General features: G+C 39.4%; 1 protein-coding gene across 4 annotated transcripts in view; it reads left to right on the forward strand.

Moving 5' to 3' along the window:
- The first annotated feature begins 205 nt into the window (after positions 1-205).
- The window catches only part of LOC150076502 (agrin-like), a 424,773-nt gene continuing 405,518 nt past the window's right edge, over positions 206-19,460 (forward strand). For all 4 annotated transcript variants that reach the window (XM_090387651.1, XM_090387653.1, XM_090387652.1 and 1 more), the window contains exon 1: positions 206-769. In XM_090387651.1, the coding sequence (XP_090243777.1) occupies positions 346-769 (424 nt within the window). In that variant the 5' untranslated portion in view covers positions 206-345. The remainder of the gene's footprint in view (positions 770-19,460) is intronic.

A 19,460-nucleotide genomic window follows, 5' to 3' on the forward strand; every position in this document is an offset into this window, starting at 1 on the left:
AAAAACCGTACAACGCCCGCCTCGTCGTACTCACGTGAAGGGAGAAGTTTTTCTCTTCAAATGCCCCGCCAGCAGCGGGAGGGAGTAGTTCCAGTTTGTAGCCAATGTGGAGCCGCACTCTTCAAGGTCACAGAGGACCGGCCCGGGATCTGTCCTGGATCTCTCTCTCTCGGAGCAGTTAGCAAGGTTTTCGTTTGTAGTGCACGGCGGCGGGATAATGTTGATCTGGATGCTAATACGCCACATCCCTTCGTGCCGCCGATGATGCGCTGGTGAAGGAGTCCGCTATTAGCAAAGTGGCTTGAGATCGAATCTGCCCAAGTGTTTTGCTACAAAATAAACGCTATGTCCCTGTCCGGAGTACGGCCACCTGTCGTTCTCCTGTTGCTTCCGCTCCTACTGGCGGCGACGTTGGCGACCGGACGCCGACAGAGATCACCCGCATGCCGAGAGGACCGTTTGGAGAAGCGTGAGGAATTAGCCAATATGGTATTTACTGGTACAGTGGAGAGGTTGTACCGATCCAGGGCTGAGGTGTACCGAGGGACTGTTCGCATCAAGCGTATATTGAAAGGCGACTACAACCTTGCGGACAATACGGTTATCGTGGAGGGTTTCGGTGATCCCCACATCTGTTACAGTACGGTGAGGGAAAAGGACACTCGCATCTTCCTCGTCCGTCAGATGTCCAACGGACATCTGCGGTTGAATTCCAGCCTCATCCGTGTCAGTGTCAACAACCTTGACCGCAGTCTGGCCGCGATAAGAGGTGAGTTCGTCTTAAGGTTGATTGGAATGCCCCGAGAGGTTGAAAATAGTTCTGGAGTAGTTTTCAGTTGGTTTACTTTTTTTTTAAATAACTCATTTGCAGTTTTTATTTATTTGTATTTTGAAATTTGGTTTTGTGTTTGCATTCTTAGTTTACTTATATGCTCTTTTATTTCTTTATGAAATCTCACGAGAAGGTTTAAGAAATAGAATGTGATTAGTGTATAATAGAGAAGATGAGATCAAATGATTGGAAAATCATAACTTCATATCGTACTGCTCACAATTTTGAATTTTAATGACAGCTTGTAAGTCACTGTACTTTTATATTCGTATTTTGATGTCAAGAATTATTAAAAATTTTAGAACTGAACTACAGAAGTACGAATAGATTCTTAAGAGTATTTGCACCTGGTTTGAACTGATTTAAACCATTTCGGCTAAATAGTTAAATTAATATCAAGGTGAGTGAGTTCAGAATTCATAAACTGTTTTATGAATCGACTTCATTAAAGAATAAACATTGTTTTTTTTTATTTATCTTGCGATTGTTATTTTTAATTCAGATAAAGTGAAAGTTATATTAATTGCAGTTAAATTTATTTCATATTAATTATTTAATATTCATTAAAATAATATTGATTATAATTCTGATTCATATAAGTTAGGCTTAGTTCTGATCAAGCTGTTCTGTTAAGAGAAGTAATTACTCATTATTTTCGTATTTTTATTTTTCCTTTTCGTTTTTTTTTCATAAATGTGCTGTCCATTACGAAAGGGATTTTTGTTGATCCCTAAGATTACGCTGATATAACTTACAACGTCAGGAATGGAATTATTTGGCTCAGATGGTGGAACATATTGCAATTACCTCATCCGTACTCTCACTACCCTTCCCATCTCTGCAATACAACAGAAAATAAAAGAGGGGAGGAGAAGAAACGCCCCTTTTCACTCAGATTTCTTCAAAGGTTAATGATTCATTGGGTGGAGTTAAGGCAGGCATTGCATTCTTTGTGACTGATATTTTCTGACTTTTTTTTCTCTCTCTCTGTCTGTTCTTAGCGTTTATGAAATAATTTAAAGTTTGGCTTCGTGCATTCTCCCCTACCGTAGTAGTAGATTTGTTATTCCCCCACACACATCTGGTTCTGCCCAGACGCCTACGTGTTACCTAGATTCTGCCATTTTAAGGTACATGCCCTGTGGTGGTCAGTTAACGCCCAGATGAGTGCATTTGGCATATTCATTTGTACACAAATCTAAAAGATGTAGGTCGAATCAACAAGGTCATATGTGGTCATACTTTGATGCTTTTTTTTATCCCAAGAAGGAAATAACTTACTTAATGGCAAAGTACAATTTTAAGATTACTTAAGATTAGTGTCTCTAGAAATCCAAAACTTTTTTTATTCTTTTCAGATTACAGGTTTTATTTTTATTATTTTGTTTCTGGTGTCGTTAGGCTTAAGTATAGAAAGAATTTCCATGGTGTGACCGGTATAAAAAATCGAATTACACAGAAGATATACTTCTGTCTTACAAAATAACTTCTTCTAGATTAAGGGGGGGGAAGCTTTTCTTTCTGTTTCCTTTGATCTCATCTAAGGCACATTTAGAAGAGCGGATCATTTACTCTCACTGAAGCGGAAACAGTCACTTTGGTGTACATGCAGAAATGTGGAATTTCTTGAGCAGTGCTCTCCCCATTTTGGTGCCCACCCATCCCCGGGTGTCTTCGAAGTTAAGGTTTAGGTTGACAGTTACTTACTCGGCAGTTACATCAACGCCCTCTATAATTTCACACCCAGGAAATTCGAAACATGTATACGGTGTAATTGTATCCAGGCGAAGGAATACAAAAAGAAAAAGAACTTTTAAAGAAGAAAGAATAGTATTACAGAGCTATACAATCTAATTATTATGGAGCACGGAGGGGTCTCTTCATATAATTGGCATGAGTCAAGAGGTCAGGTGTTAAATTCGCAGAAGGTTTACGAAACCAATTTTTAATAAATTGGTATTGACTTTTGTTCCATAGTGCTTGTGATATTGTTCCCTATTTTAAGTATCTAATCAGGATTTCCGCAAATGTCTTTGAAACCTTGTTACTTCTCAATATGGCAGAGATATAGTAGCTCTAATTAACGAGTATTTACTCAAAATTGCGTTTACCATCCATTAGGATGTAAAGAACTTCGCCAATCTAACAGTATGTTGTTAGTGGGACTCTGGATTCATTGTACTATAATCAATCAATATAATTACCCTTTGAAGGCTATATAAAAAGGCATTATACCCAAAGGCAACCAGGAAACTAGGTAATAAAAACAAATATCTGGGTTTTCCTCTTACACAAGTTTCTTCAATTTCATTTGCATTCTAGAATGTTGATTTTCAATCCATTTTAGCAAGTGGCTTCTACTTCACAGTTTTCAGCAAGTGTACCAGTCTGTAATTTTTCTGTTTGTAATGTTATTAATGATGTACCGTATAATAAAAATGTGATATATGATCCTATGACATACACTGACTGCACAGTTTATTAGATACCTGTCGTTTTCGTGGAATGGAGTGCTCTTTCATGAATAGCATCACAGTTCCATACCATGAGATGCAAAGCTAGTGGACAGAAACGTAAGGACGCCCTTACGTATCCATGGCAGTATAATGGACTTGTCACGCGCCGATATGAATATCTCGGAAAATGCACCCATTCTGGCATTTCCACGTACCATTGTGTCTTGTGTGTATTGAGTTTGGTCTGATAACTAAACAGCGAATAGCCAATTGTAGTCCTGTGGTCGGAACAGGTTGTTGATGCTAGGGATCAATTAAGACTGAATAGACTTAAGCAGGGTAAAAGAAAGGCTATGCTCAGTCAAATAACAACCAAATATAACAGTGATAACTAAAGAGGCATTTCGGAATGCATAATTCATCGTACTTTGTCATTGGAGTGGTATGACGACCAAAAGTACCGCATTCCACTGCTCCATTTGCCAGGTGTCAACAATTCAATCTGTTGCTAGCAGTGTGGTGTAGCCCGGAATTTGTTCATGGTGGACATTAGGCCCATTTGATACGAGTGAAGCAACGTTTGGATGCCACAGGTAATTGGCAATTGTTTCCTACAGGATGCATTGCTTCAGTTCAGCAATGCATACTTGAGTGAATAGGTTCTTTCAAGAGGATAATGTGCCATGTCACCAGAGCAGAATTCATTAGAACTGGTTCAGAAGGATGAGAGTGGATTCAGCACACTGTATTGGCTTCTGCTGTCATTGAATCGCTATCCAATAGAGCACCTGTGAGATGAGGTGAAACGAGCTTTTCGGTAGAAATCTGCAACCATCCAATTAAAGCTGTGGGAAACAACTAAATTATCATGGAGTAGCATCCCTGTGGCATGCTTTCCACTCCGCACTATGCCACAACGAAAGTAAGCGTTTCTGAAGGCTAAAGGAGGACTTACTCTATTAGATGTATCTAATATAGTGGCCACTTGATGTATATAAAGATACTGATAAAATAAAGTTAATATTATAATGGCTAAATCATACAAGGACATGTATACTGTCTTATGTAGGATGGTTGAACCCTGCCGTGGTACATTGTGATGATACAGAACTCTATAAAATATAATTGTTTCCGACTACTTTGCTATCAAGAAGACGACCACCAGAAACGACCACCCGGTTTAGTGGGCCACAAAATGAATTATATGTGTAACTGAATTAATGAAAATAAAATAAATCTGCAGCCATTATCAATCCACTTCGGGATGGAGGCTTCAGCAAGTCACATTAGCGGCATAATCTGCCGCGCTGGTCCAGTGCAGGTTCGCAGATCGATCCCGTATTTAGCAGTCAGTGGTTTGGAGGGGCCTCCATCAATCCCGTGCCCAGGGAGCCCAAGCACTAGAAAAATCCCGCCTCTATCAAAGGGTTGATGTTGATGGTGCATTTCCTATAGTTTACCGTTAATGATTCTACCAATGCATGGTCTGGCAGTTCAATGGGCTCTTTCATTTGCCTAGATGAATGCGGATATCAGAAAAGTTGATCGTTTAATAGTGAACTATAGAAGATAATGAACAATGTGTAACGAATGTCCCTTCTGAAAGAAATGTAGTGAAAGTATAGTCATAAATATTGGATTATGGGTGTTATGAAAGATCTGGAAAAGAAGTTGGAAAATTTAAAGCAAAAGTGTAAACTGGTGCCCAAGAGGAAAGGGGCATTATAATGAACGAAGGAAAAGAAAATGGAAACAAAAAGAATTAGTCTAAGATCGAAGAATGTTTAAAGTTTGGTAATATATGACTTGAATGGTAGAAGATTCCTAATCGTTAACAAAACAACAAAAATGGCATAAAGATTTTTGGATAAATGAAGAGTAACTGTCCTCGAAGAAGTAATTGATGATACGAGATTTATGATAAAAGGTTAAATCAAGAAATGGAAGAAATAAATAAGAAAAATAATAAACTGTCTTTTTTGGTTGAGTGATGGAGATTATAAAAATAAGAAGCAGGCTGCCTTGGAGATCTAGAGAGGAATATATTCCCTGCTGCAGTTGAATTGGTCTTTTCGGTTCGCCAACTTATACTCCAAATATTTTATACGGAAATGATTGAAATTAAATCCTTTTTTCTCCAAGTTTTGCTTGAGAATATTGCGGCTTTCCTTTGCCACTAAAATGCAAACTGTACGAGAATGGCATTTCTCTAAAACAAAATATCGGGATTGAGTTACTTTCCATTCTTACGGTTTGGTGGCGCTGTCACAGAGCTACTGAAGCGGTAGCCCGGTCCCTGAAAAAAAACACAAGCAGAGAGAGCGAAAAAAAAGCAGAGAGAAACGTAAGAAAGTGAAATGCAGAATTAATTAGGTAAGGTGACGGATCAATAGTGCAGATTCAGCGTCTTCACTGTTTCTTCCTGATTCTGCATCTTTACATCGCCTGTTTTCTTACGATAGCTCTTTTTCTGAGCGCTGTTACATATTTATCTTGTGCAAATCTCTCCCCCTGTCTCCTCCTCCTCGAAGGGTAAACAGGTAGCTTTCCAGTCTCTATTTCTGATTTTAGTACGTGCAGTAGCTTGGAAATCATAAGAATCTGCTTTGCAACAGCCAGTTATCTGCGCATGCTGCAGCCGACTAGCAGATGACTCCCAGAATGCATTATACAAAACACCATTGTCTTTTGCATCTCGCTACATTCTATCTTAACAAAAATAAGAGCTTCCGGTAGACAGCTAGCAAATAAACAGCCGGTGGGGGATGTGGAAAGATAGAGAGAGAGAGAGAGAATAGGGGGGAGTGTTAGATTTATGCATGCGCATACACACAAACTGAGATAAACAGCCAGATAGATAGACAAAGTGGTCACGTAGATGGATAAATGGTCTTACCATTAAAGCAATACGCATGCGAAGAGATTTCTTAAACTGACAAATGTATAAACGAGCTTAATACTCCCAAGATGGAACTGTCTTATTCGACACGCGGAAGTTTCTTGAATGCCAATTATTATCTTGTACGTCTCCTTGTTATCGCGTTCGTGAGTCTTAAATAAATTATCAACACAATGCTTTGCTCACATTTTAAATCCTGCTTTAAGACCAGCAACGCTAGCACCAAGTCTTGAATCTTGATAAATAATCTAAGATGCTAGTAGTAATTTAGAATAAATATTGCTTCTTTTGCAGCGATTTAGTTAAGTCTTACCGATCAAGTTTAATGCACAAACTGTGTTTAATGTTTATATATTTCTTTATTATATGAACTTGGCTATTAATGAATAATTGTGAATTAAAGCTTTATCAGATTATTCTAGAATATTCTTCTTAAGGAAGACGTAGAAGGATTCCCAACCGGAAACAAGTTTTTCCTTCTCAAAACGGAATAATTCATCATCAGAACCCACGCGAGGACTGATACATTTCCCAGGTATTTCATGACCACATTTGCCTTTGAGCAAATTCCAACTCTGTCGAAGTTATTGGTAATGGTGGACATAGGAATTTTTAAAAAAATTAAAAGCAGTGGCGCAACGGTTTCATAGAATCAAAGTCATTATTCGTTAGTGATTTACCACCAGGTTTTTCAACGATGACACTCGTTCTCAATCTGTTGATGTGTGGCCTGGTGTTGAAACAGGAAGTCTCTTCTAAACATCCCACGCTATTTTTCGGGGTAGTACAATTGCATAGTTGCCAAAAGGCTGACATAATACATTAAAAAAACTATTCGGGGTGGTCTCCCACGAAGACAAGCCTAACCAGTCCCATCGCTGATTGGGAAACGCAAGCGAAGGGGCAATTAGATGAAGTAAAATATTACTGGTCAATTATGACTTCACGGAATCCTTGTTTATTGTCAGTTCTTATTTATACGCAAATGGACACCTGATGTTCGAACTTATAATTTATATCACAAACAAGGCATTCTCCCTGTAATCTAGTAAACAAAGATGTGAAAGACCGATGGTGCCTTGTAAAGGCTATTGAAAATTATACTTGTATACATTGCTGGAAGAAAATTAAGGTATAATAGAGTTTGCTCACCTTATCCTTTATAAATCGAACCAGAACTGTGCACACAGATTAAATAACTGACGAAAATACAAATGAGCAATGTGCCTCGTTCTTTTATGCTAATATAGCTGGTTTTAAATAGAGCGATATGGAAGTCTATAAGACAGCGAAAGTATCCCAAAGAGCTCGTCCAGCTTTTTGGGATATGACAACCAACAGTTATCCATCTCCTCTATTTACTTAACGACGTATAAAAATGGCAATGTCTCTTCCGAGATTGCAGAACCCTCGTGGCCGAATATCTGTCTTTGAGCTGAATCCATATAGGGTGTGTGTGTGTGTTTGAGAGAGAGAGAGAGAGAGAGAGAGAGAGAGAGATCAATAACTTTTTCTCTCTAACTCACACACATAGAGAAGGTCTCGTTTCAACTGGCGTCGTTAGGGTGGCAATTGAATATAAGAACAGTGATGTTCAATGAACTCAAATGTAGCCTACAGTCCTATATTCGATGTCCTCTTCTGAAGGAAGCTGTAGAGAGATAGAAAAACCCTAAAAGGTACTGAAACAATGAGGAAAGGGACCACTGTTGAGGAGATGGTTTGATTGTTGTTGCAGGAACAGCAAGATATTGGGATAATGCTTTTGAATTCAATACCTAGGACATAATCCTCCGACGTACATCTAGCCATCTGAATCCCCCAAGAGAGTTACGAGTTGCTCTGCTAAGCTCTTCTCCAGTGTCACCAGGACCATTGAGTATTTACATTGTCCATCCTCTTAAAGTTTACAACTTGTTTTCTGGATAATTAATTTCAAGAACGCATAAGCAGATTTGCATATTTTAGAAATAATATATTTTTTTTTTCTTAAACTCACACAGACGCTACTGAGTCCTAACATAATGCACTTTTGTGCTAAATTTCTTTGACTTTAATAAATTATTTTGCAAACGTTGCATTGGTCTGCCAGTGCATAAATAGAAGGTTATAGATTAGTTTCTGTTCGCGGCCCACGTATCAGAATAAGTTCAGACTGCTACTCGGCCTTTCCTTCGTAATGACCAGTTGCATTTTGGCTGCCGTGTGCTGCAAACACTCTAGTGTATGCGTGGGTGGTCTCGAAGTGTAGACATCCGAAGAGTATGCAGACAGACACGCTTGGGAACGTTACACGGTATCGTGATAATGCAAAAGAGGTTGTGTGACATTATGCGCAGATGAATCCCTTTTGAGCATCAAACGTTAACCTCTACTCTCTCTTGACATTTGATAGTATGAACCAGAGCTATAATGCTCAATATTTATCCAGTTTTTCCTGTACAAAAACGGTAAAGTATGCACAAAATTTTTAAGGTTAAATGTTGACAACCCAGAACAGGTTCTATTGCTATTTCTGCAATTCTACTGGGGCCCATTTCTAGGAGAAATAAAAAGTTAACTTTATTGGTACATGGCCAAAGTGACAGTGAACTTAATTCAATTTCAGCTTAACTGATGGTATATATAATCTCATATGAGTTGAAACTATAGCCATGTCTCATACTCAATTTTAAGTTAAAATTTCCATAACTTTTCAGGTAATCTTAGCTTTGGTCTATCTTTAAGAATCTTGTTTGTTTCTCTGTCAAAGTGTGAGGGGCATCTAAGGTTCTATTGCACAATCGTGTTCGTCGGGGAATTAGCAAGTTTTGCGGGCTAAATACTCCGGAATATCCCACTGGAATAAACCAGCCTCCAACGGGATTCGAACCTAGGCCTTGCCAAACAAGTGACAAGCGGAATAACCACAATACTGTCACGAAGATGCAATGAAGGGATAAAGAATGGCCTATCCTCATAACATGTAGATAGTAGTCTGATAAACACCACGCTGTTTCAAGGACGGAGTTGAAGTCTTAAAATATCTTTCCATCCACTGTATCTTCATAGAAAAGGTAGATGAACTATTTTCGCAGTGGAGAGTTAGTCATTTCCATCAGAATGAAAAATCGACCATAGAAGAAGGCATCAGAATCTCATATACGATATACTGACACCCCATGGTCCTAGTTGCCCAGATGAATATTCTAAACGAAATAATTTTCAATTGTTTTAAATCCCAACTGGAGAAATTTTTTTGGGGAAATGTTATCCGGAATAGGACATCAACAATACTTCGAGTCTTTTGGTAACTTTTGTTCTCCATCAAATGAAAAACTGCAAAGGGTTCCCATCCAGGGAAACTGCGGTATAGCTGTCTGCCTGTTGGATTATTGTAAAGCAGGTGGTTATGGGAGCTCTTCCGGCTTTCTGAATGTGGACTAATTAGCTCATCGATCACGGCTGTTTCGTATATTTAGCGAAATATGGCGTCCGTTTTTCCACACAATGCTGAATTTCAATGTCTCTTTCGGATGCCCGGTGATGTGAAATACTGCTCGCACTCAGTAATTGTTTTAAGCCTTACTGCCGGCAGGGAGTGCGTGCTTGTAATTTATCGTTTTACTTGTGTTTACCTGTTGTAGCAAAGACAGATTAAAGGGCTCACTGTGCACGAACATCCACCGGTGCGTGACTTCACTCAAAACAAAGGCGCCTGTCTCACCGAGGGTGGTGATCTTCGTTCCCTCACAGCGTCCATTATCACTCGGTTGACGCTAACACAACGCAGGTGTATACGCTTTAAGAGGACGACGGAGGAGTTAGCGCGAGGCACACAGGCGTACCGCAAATAAGAAATGAGTGAAAAAAAAAAAAGATACGACAACGTCTTATCCGTGACGTTAGTTAGTGATACAAGAAAAGGGGAGACAGGGGAAGAAGTTAACGAGAGGGATGTCGTTGACATCCAATTTCTTGGAACTGAAGAATCTTGTTTGCTGAGAAACTTTTCTTTTCGGTCTACATTGCCTTTTAACAACTTACTTATACCATCATATCCTGCCAGCAGGACATGCACGTGCTACGGGCAGGATACTTAGTTCGGTCGATAGATAGACTGCTGAGGGACAAATTGACATAGGCGATGCCGCACAAATAGGGTAGTGGCAGACGTCATAACTGGTGTGACCACCTCCCATACCGAAGGGCTACAAAACCATGGCATTACCTTTTAAATGATTGTGTGCTCTGTGATACTCCCTTTACCACCTCACTAAGATGGAAAATACTCCGATTTATTATCCCTTTTCCAAATCCATCGTGGGTAAATTGATAGACAAATTCTGCATTCACCTGTAACTCATTAAGATTTAGTCTAAGTTAGTTTGCAGGTGAATATCGATAAGGGCAAACTGATGCAAAGAAACCTGACTTAAATAAGCATCAGCATTAAAAATATCATCTGGCTCCACCTAGGTATCTGCTTTTGAATCCTTCAAAAAGACCATAGGAATTGGTACACCATATAAACTGTTACCCTAAGGCCGAAGCAGTCATTATCCCCTCTTCCTCTAAGTTATCTTATTGCTCGGATTAGTTAATTATTATTATCTAAAAGCAGAATCTTATATTAACCAATATTGCACTTTTAATGATATTTTTCAGCCAAACCTTCGAATTATAATTCATTAAGACCTTGCTGAAGTGAGCATACTTTTTTATCGTTGTGATGCTCCCACCAATAGCTGCCATCAGACCTGTTACACCATAAATGCCAATTAATAATTAGATCTAGTACTGAATCTTCTGAAGCCCAACTGCTGACCTCGGTACACTCAGAGCAATAACCACATATAACCATTCTTTGTCTTTTTCACACTGTTTTTCCAATTTTTTTTATCACTTTACTACTGCTCTTCCCTAAGATTCCATATTCGTCTCCTCTGGTTGTGTCCGTCATTCGTTTTAGTAATCCCCCTAAGGGCCTTATTCAATTTTTAATCAAATTTCAATTTCAATTTTTCCTTGAGGTATCTTGTTAAGTTCTGCAGACCACATTTTTTTACCAATCAAGTTGCCCTTCTTTTCGCCTTCTCTGTCTTTCTTTAGAGTAGATGCGGCATCCAGACCTGGATACATTATTCCAAGTGTGTTGCACCATCGTCGTGATAATAATGGCCTCTTCCCTCCTTGCAAACTTTTGATTACTCATAGACAGAACATTACATGTTCTTCTTATACACTGAATATTGAACTTTGTGTCCCTGTCCGTCGTTAACCTCCCAGTCTTTCTCATCCAGTTCGCCCTTCTGTTCCTCTAATCTACAAACTACTCCTTGGTTTCTGTACCCCAATGAAATATTTCCCATTTAGCAACATTAAACTTTAGCTGCCATTTTTCAGCCCATACTTCAGTAGGTCCAAATCCTTTTGAAGCATCCTGACCTGGTTCTGATCATTAGCCAACCTTTAAGTAGTCAGAAAACTGACAGCTTTCCCTGTATTCCCTCATCTTATCTTTTAAAAAGATAAGAAACAAGAAAGGTCCAAACATGAGTGCATTTTGCATTTATGTACAAAAGAAATTCACATGAAATGGTAAATAGCTTCCTAGATCAGTTAGACAAGATTTCTCATTACAAACATGGCCTGTTTCTCGTTTTAATCCTTTATTTTGCAGATCCTGCAATACATTCCATGGATTTCGTAAATATTCCACATAGCGATTAAACTTAAAAGCTCTATAACTGTTCATTTCTTGATCTGGAAGAATTCTTCAGACTGGAGTACATCAGAAATGAATATTCTCCAGTCTACAAACATATTGGTATTAACAAAGATGAAAGCCTCTTCACACATGTGCACTTTCTCTCACGGTCTCGCGCATATACGTGCGCCCGAGTGTATTGCAATGGCATCATTATAAGGACTGCATCAAGAGCGTCATCTGTTAATAATCCATCATCACTCATCATTCGTTGGTGGAACTCATTTGTTCTCAGTGTCAAGAGACGCCGAAGAGCACAAAGAAATATATGAGAAAACCAGTAACAAGAACTACGTCAATCGGACGACCGAATTCTGTTGTAATAAGTTGATGGTTTCACTTTGCATGCAGTGACATGTGTAAGTTTTGCTGATTCACATCCGTGGGTTCACCTTGCATACGTTTTGTGCATTTGGAAGATTAATTCCAACTATACATCCGTTAACCTTTGAGTCTCTGCCGCAAGAGTTGATTTTACAGTTGCTCGGGTATTTATTATGTATAAAACCCAAGAAGAAAACAGTCTGACTCCCTAATGAACCTGCCACGACAGACAGGGGTTGTCAATTCTGGTGATATTTCATTAGTTTCAGTAAAACACAATTTCTTTAGCCATTAAAAATAAACATGCTCTAAAGTCTGCACCAACTGTTTATATTTACAGTTGGATTTCAACATATACGTTTAAAATGAAATGGACACTCCTTATTTCTCTGGTCTTCGTGGTTTCCAAAATCAGTGTCCACAGTGCAGATTTAGATTCAGAGGAGAGGAAGATTTTTATGGGTATCCTGTTCCATGATTTTATTTTTATCGGTTATTTTGAAACAAAATTTAAATGTCACACACTAAAGCGTGATTTGTTCTGTGGAGTTGACTGATTAAAGGTTTGAAAGTTTACTTTTGATCATTGGATATCTAATATTATTATTACGCTTTTAATTATTCGGTGTGTAAGAAAAAATTAGCAAACGGATGCCAGTTACATTTCTCTTTTTAAGAACAGCCATTTTATTCGAAACTTTCTTTTAAAGAACTCGTTAAAATCTTTCTAATAAAATTAACAATTTCGAGGGAGTTCTGAAAGGAAAAATGTTTTTAAATTCCTCCATACGGTGTCATACTTAATACTCAATTTTCTCGGAGAGGTTAACGTTCGACGCGTGAGAGTTAGTTTCCTTTAATGTCTTAGTTTTTATATCAAAATTGATGATACGTGTATAATTAATCCTGCAATCGTGATAAAACAACAAAAATCTCAGTGGAAGGAGAAGATTAGAGTTCCATCATAATTTACGGTAGAATGACATTGCTTTCAGAAATAAAGAACGAGATGGATCGGCTTAAAGGGGCCGGCTATTCCACTCCAGGCAGATGCCTCCTCATATGGCGATTATTAGAAATTTCTGTGAACAGGGCAAGCCTCATTCTTCTGTTTTTTTTAAAGTCCACATTGGTACTTTGCTGTTTGCCGAAGTGGCAAACCTGTTTCGATTTTATAATCCTTCAGCCGTCTTTCCCAACTCGTCTCTGATACTCGATGCGGTCACGTGACACGACAAATTAATGAGTTTAGCCAGAGAGGAGCTTCGCCGATTTTAAGAAAACTAACTTGAACCTAATAAGATATGTCGTGGTGGACAAACTCCCTCATAATTTGTAATCTTTATTGCTGACATATTTACCACTTTTGGATAATCCTGGAATGTTTTTGTTAAAACAAAAAATGATGGGCGTGGACCTAAATGTTGTTTAACCTATTCGATCGCATCCTGTTCTGAGAAAAAATTAAATAATAGTCATCGGTTCTAAAATCCAGCCCTCCCAGACACATACGAGGATTCCGATTTCTAATTACAGCTCGAGAGTCCCAACTACCTTTTTATACTAGATTTTTGAAACGTTTTGAAAGAAATATTAGACTATACCATCTCAAAAACCCTATGGTTTTCTTCACAATCGGCCATATTTAAAAATGTTTATAAATATTGTAAACAGGGGACAAATAGTGGGGTTGAGGGGCTGTTTCGAATTTTTGGGGCAACTGAAGTCATGAGGCATCATTATACTTTGCCTAATGCTTTTTATTAGTTTATCAAATATCAATAGCAGATGTTCAGTACATCCTATTGCTTTTTTTTGACTGATGGACCAATGATTCTAAGAGACTGGACATTTTTTTGTAAGTCCTGCAACAGAACTCCAAAATCCTGAACAAATGAGGGACATAAGCTTACTGGTTACTTAAATAACTATTTATTTAATATTCATTTAAAGGTTAACTTGATTTTCCTTCTGCCACATTTCCATTTTTTCCGGTAGTTGGAGTCAGCTGAAAGTTGCCTATTTATTTAAAACCACAACGCTGTCCTTTCTATTTAGAATTCCCACATTACGATGGGCAAGCAAGCCAGAACTTGATTAATATCCTTACTGTGGAATTAATCTCATTGATCAGTGCTATTTTGCATTTTTGCATCCTTATCACAAACCTGGGCTTGATGGATTGCCGAAAAATTCGATAAAAGTAATGTCTTCTGTTGAAGTACATCAGCTGTGACTATTAATGGCGTAATAAAATTATTTTGATGGTGAGAATGTATCAGTTTGCAAAATAGGTCACGTTATAATCTGATAATGACATTCTGTAATTTTCGAGACCATTCTGAACAGAGCAAACCCAACTCAACTCAACTATGGTTTCCTTTTATTAGTTTAAAATAAAAGATGGAATTCGTTGTCCGATGGTACTCAGGAACAGCTAATAGATATCTGATGAAAAACTATTGCTGGTTTAGTGAAATGCAAAAGGAAATTTACACCCGGAGTGGGAGCGACTTCTGCATACCTTGTAATCAACTCCAGTTAAACGTCTTCCAGTCCCTTTAATTTCCCGCCATCGCTGCTAGAATTATGGTGCCTCGAGGGGGTGCATTCAGGACCTAAGTAGGCAAAGGCTTCCTTCGCTTGTGGGAAAAGAAGAAACGTTTTAGCTAGGTGGGTTTGTAATGAGCGTTGGCAGGGGTAAAAATGTGCCCGGTTACGCCTTTTTAAAGATACTTCTTACTTTTCAAAGGCACCACATGATCTTTCATGGTCTTTAGATGAATTTATGGAAAATACGGCTACTGGAGTCGAAGAAAACAGTGTCCTTTTATAACAGAAGAATTGTACTATGTTGGAGACATTTTTTCTAACTTAGTGATAAGCAAATCTCGTGAAAATTTAAAGAATATCAAATCCCACTTTCTCCATTTCAATGAGAACTATTCAGCTTCTTGGGACTAGTCGGGGGTACATGGGTTGCACGCGCCTCAGTTTGAGTCTGGCAGGTGTATTACCAGTTAAGAAATGTTTATCCACTCAATATCCGCGAAGTGTTCCCGAGTGCTGGGATAACACTGAAGCAACTGCACAGGTCAAAGGTTATATACACTCGTAGAAGTAAAAATAATACCTGTGTAACATTAATTAGGCCAGAAGAGGAAAAGGACGTCTGGCATGCGTATCTGAATTCCTTTTAGCGAGCTCAATATTCGTTTATTACAGTGACAACTGCAACTTTCTCTCTCTATCTCTCTCTCTGTCTGTAAAATTTATGGAAGCAACGCTCGCAGTTTACCTTAGCGAGGGGGCAACTTACGGTGACCAGGTTTGAACACACAAGAACGCGATAATTGCCGGATGATAAATAATTAACATTTCTCACGTACAGCAGAAACGCCTCCTGTGGAATACCCCTGGCCACGGATTTTACCATCATCACGCGACATATAAAAACCCTCGCCTGATTATTATTCCGCACCGATGGTTTGACGCACGCACACAAAAAGGAGCACAAGAGGCCTCAGGAATCCTGCCTGTGTATACACGCGGAAGTGACGGCAGGGATTGTCGCACTCCTGCCACAAATACGCCGATTTAATTTATTTAGCGGGGCGATATTTAGCTTGGATCTGTCGGATTCCGATTTCTTAACCCTGCCGGAACTTGTGGCGGAAGATGCATTCGGGATAATGAAATTGTCACGGAGAAACTGAGGAAATCACTAACAGATGGTCAATGGCGGCAGTGACGAGTGACCCTACGTGACGACCAGGAACTAGCTCTCCTCCCCTCCCCATTGCTTCCCTGAAGGTGGAGTTGCCGTATATGTCCGACTCTGACACCAGCTGTAGCTGAGTTCTCTCTCTCTCTGTCGGGATTTTTTCCCGTGTGGTGTTCGTGTTTTTCTTTGTCCCGCCCGCTTCGGTGCGACCTCGGGAGTAGGAGAGTATGCAGGGGTTAGCACGAAGCAGCTGCAGAATATTAGCGACGAGAAAATCAAATGATGCGAAATGGAAGAGGTCTGTAATCGCATTAATGATGCTCTGAATATGAATGATGGATACAAAGAGTGAACGCTATAAAAGGTTCAGTTTTTATTGCTGGAATTTCAATGAGAAATCCGATCGTCGTGTTTAGTTCACGTTTTCCAGCCTTTCAGATCTCCATGTCTCTTAAATCTGTGTAGTTTTTTGCGCAGCATGCTTCTCATTAAGTTCATCTTTCGTACACGCAGTAGAACGCGATAGTTCCTTGCTTGAATTCTAAAAAACCAGAAAAAATTATGCCACAATCATGGACTTATTAAATGACTATAAGAATGAAACAAATGTCATCATACCCAGTCTTAAATTGGAGTAGATGTTGATAAGATTCGACGTGGTAGTCATATTGTTTGATACGATTACCATGGTGAATCCTTCCAGTGATTCTGTTTTTAGATTATATTGTGCCCCGAGGGCTTTATAGTGGTTGTATCCATCTCAAATATGGGTTTAGTGCCCTTAGAATTTATCTCGATTTTTTGATCCTGTTAAAAAGACAAACCGTCCTTGAAACACATGCATACCGATATGTCACACTTGGTATCTCATGGCGAGAATTTTCTGGCTCTAATTCATAACATTCCTCACCTCTAAATCAGAATACAAGTTAATTCCACTTGGAGTCTGTAGAATCCCATCCTCACTGATTGGAGAAAGTTTTTCAGCCAAAAACGAGTTGGTTAGATCATTAGAAACTGATCCAGTTAATGTTTTATAAGGGATAATTGGTATTTTTTTAGTAGAACGGACAAACTAATATCTTCAGATTCCCTACTCCACCTGCATTGAATACGCGTCCCACATCGTACGAGTTACGAGTGTTGTTCATAATTAGTTCAACAAAATTTGATGCATATCTGGACGAAATTTTCAATAATCTAGGGTGAGGCAAACCGCCTTGGCTTTGATCAGCTTATAGAGAAAGCGCAGGAGTTAAGCTTGAAGACATCGCATAGTCTTCGGTGTGCTAAGGGATGGTATTCCTGTAGCATAAGAATTTAAGAATCTTCTTTACGACTTTTCGATATTCTCTACCAGTGTGAAGAGATAAGGATTGTGGACAGCTGAGAATGAGTATTACCAGCAATGAGTAGACTACAAGTGGTCTACCAGATGTGAATCTATATCCATGCAGTCAAATAACGTCTGCTATTCTATATGCTGAGTTAGTAACTCGCAAATATTTATGGAATAACCCATCAGACTCCATAGTCCTTGAGCATCCGATTCTTTGGCTATTTTGAAAGATTATTTCTGGCATTTTGTAGGCTGAGGCAATTTCCATTCTTAGCTACGGTTGATTTCTGTGGTCATCAACAGTTCGCCTTCTGATTCATGCCGATGGGATGCCAACGTATTAACTGTGAAAAATAGAGGACTCAAAATAAATCCTTAAGAAAGATTTTAACTACCTCGTACTGCGGTATATTCTTAAAGGTAATTACTAGCCATATATTTCAATAATGATGATTTTTTTAAATTCCTGATAAGTGGCAATACTGGTTATCAGCAGGATGTTTTCTTTTAATTTTAGCTGAATGAGGAAGCCTGTCTAGAAGATGAAGAGTGCCCAGTGTTGCTGCAGAATAAACACTGAGTGATCATTGAATTATGAAAATTTCCTAATAATGTGTTTGGCCACGGTTCACAAGGATGACAGCCGCTATTCGCATAGGCACTAGAAGTCTAAAGACTTCCATAAGGATCTGCAGCCATCCTACCTCAAAACATGGCTGCAGTGCCACCACCATGTTGGAATAGATGATGATTCGTGTCCACACGCCTCACTCCCCGTTCCAAAACGTTTTCAGTTGCATTGAAGTCAGGCGAATATGGAGGTCAATCAAGTTGGGTGATTCTTCACTGTGTTCCTCGAACCACTCGTGCACAGTGCAGGCTAGCTCACACGACGCATTATTGCCTTGGAAGATTCCATTTCTGTCGGGGAAAGAAATGCAATGGCAGGATGCACATGGTATCCTAAGAGCCTGGTAGATCTTACCAGTGAAAAGTTGCCCCGTATGCACTAGGAGTCCCACTTCTCGCTAGCAAAACGTGCCCCATTTTAAGCAGTCACCGCCACCTGCCTGGATAGTGGGCACCATGCAGGATTGCTCCATGGACTCGTGCATATTTGGATTCATTCGTTCACAGCTCTCCAGTTTCCAACCAGCGTGTTCTTGATACCACAGCATTCACCGTCGACAATGATTAGTGGTGGGGAGGGGGTGTCTTCTGGGTCGTTTGATGTGGAACCCCCATGCGTCTGAAGTGTGCGGCGCATCGTCATTTTGGATATTATTCTTGCATTCCCCATTTGTATTGCCACGTCAGGTATTGCACAGTGACCTTTCGTTGAGCCCGTACAAAGCGAGGTGGCATAGTCCATTACGAATGGGGTTATCAAATTCAGTGATCATTGCGGGTGTATTTTTTATAATGCAAATTATATTATGTATTTTTTATAATGCAAATCTATTCAAAATGTTGAGCTAAAAGAATGACAATATGACCAGCTGCATCTATTGTCTATCAACTCCTCCATCTACAGTAACTTTTGTTTTTCAGTTCGATCTGAACGAAATCTATCGTATGCTTTCCACGTTGGGAAAAATAGTCTATTTTAACCAGAAGCACACCTACTCCGAAACTCTTAAGCCCAAAGTCCTTATGTCCCTTACTAGTGCATTCTTCTTGCTTATTCATCTGCATTCCCGAGGTTTTATTCTTGAAAAGGAGTCCAGTAACTGCTGTCATACGACAAATCGAAGAACCTGTGTGAAAGTCCACGCCAGCTATGGTAGACCCCTCCCCCACCCACCTTGACGGATACTGTGAACGAGGTTAGCAACATAAGACGAGACTAACAACTGCACACTCGCATCCGGCAGTCTGTGGATTTTTCCGCCAGGGCGTACACTTGGATACGTTGTCATTAGCTGGAAATCCTCAATCATAAGTCCAAATGAAGTCGATGGTCCACTACAGTAAACATTTCTCATATTACATTTCTCTGGATAGAGTACAAAAGTTCCCGATCGCGTGACGGGTTCGTGTTCCGGGCAAAGTTCCTGTTACAGAGATTTCGTTTTGACTACAACACCTAATCAAAGCGAAACGTTACTGAACTGTACGCTCTCGCATCCTGCTTTCG

The sequence above is a fragment of the Mastigoproctus giganteus genome, chromosome 13, assembly GCF_048544385.1.
Source record: "Mastigoproctus giganteus isolate SK-2022 chromosome 13, ASM4854438v1, whole genome shotgun sequence".
Taxonomy (NCBI): Eukaryota; Metazoa; Arthropoda; class Arachnida; order Uropygi; family Thelyphonidae; genus Mastigoproctus; species Mastigoproctus giganteus.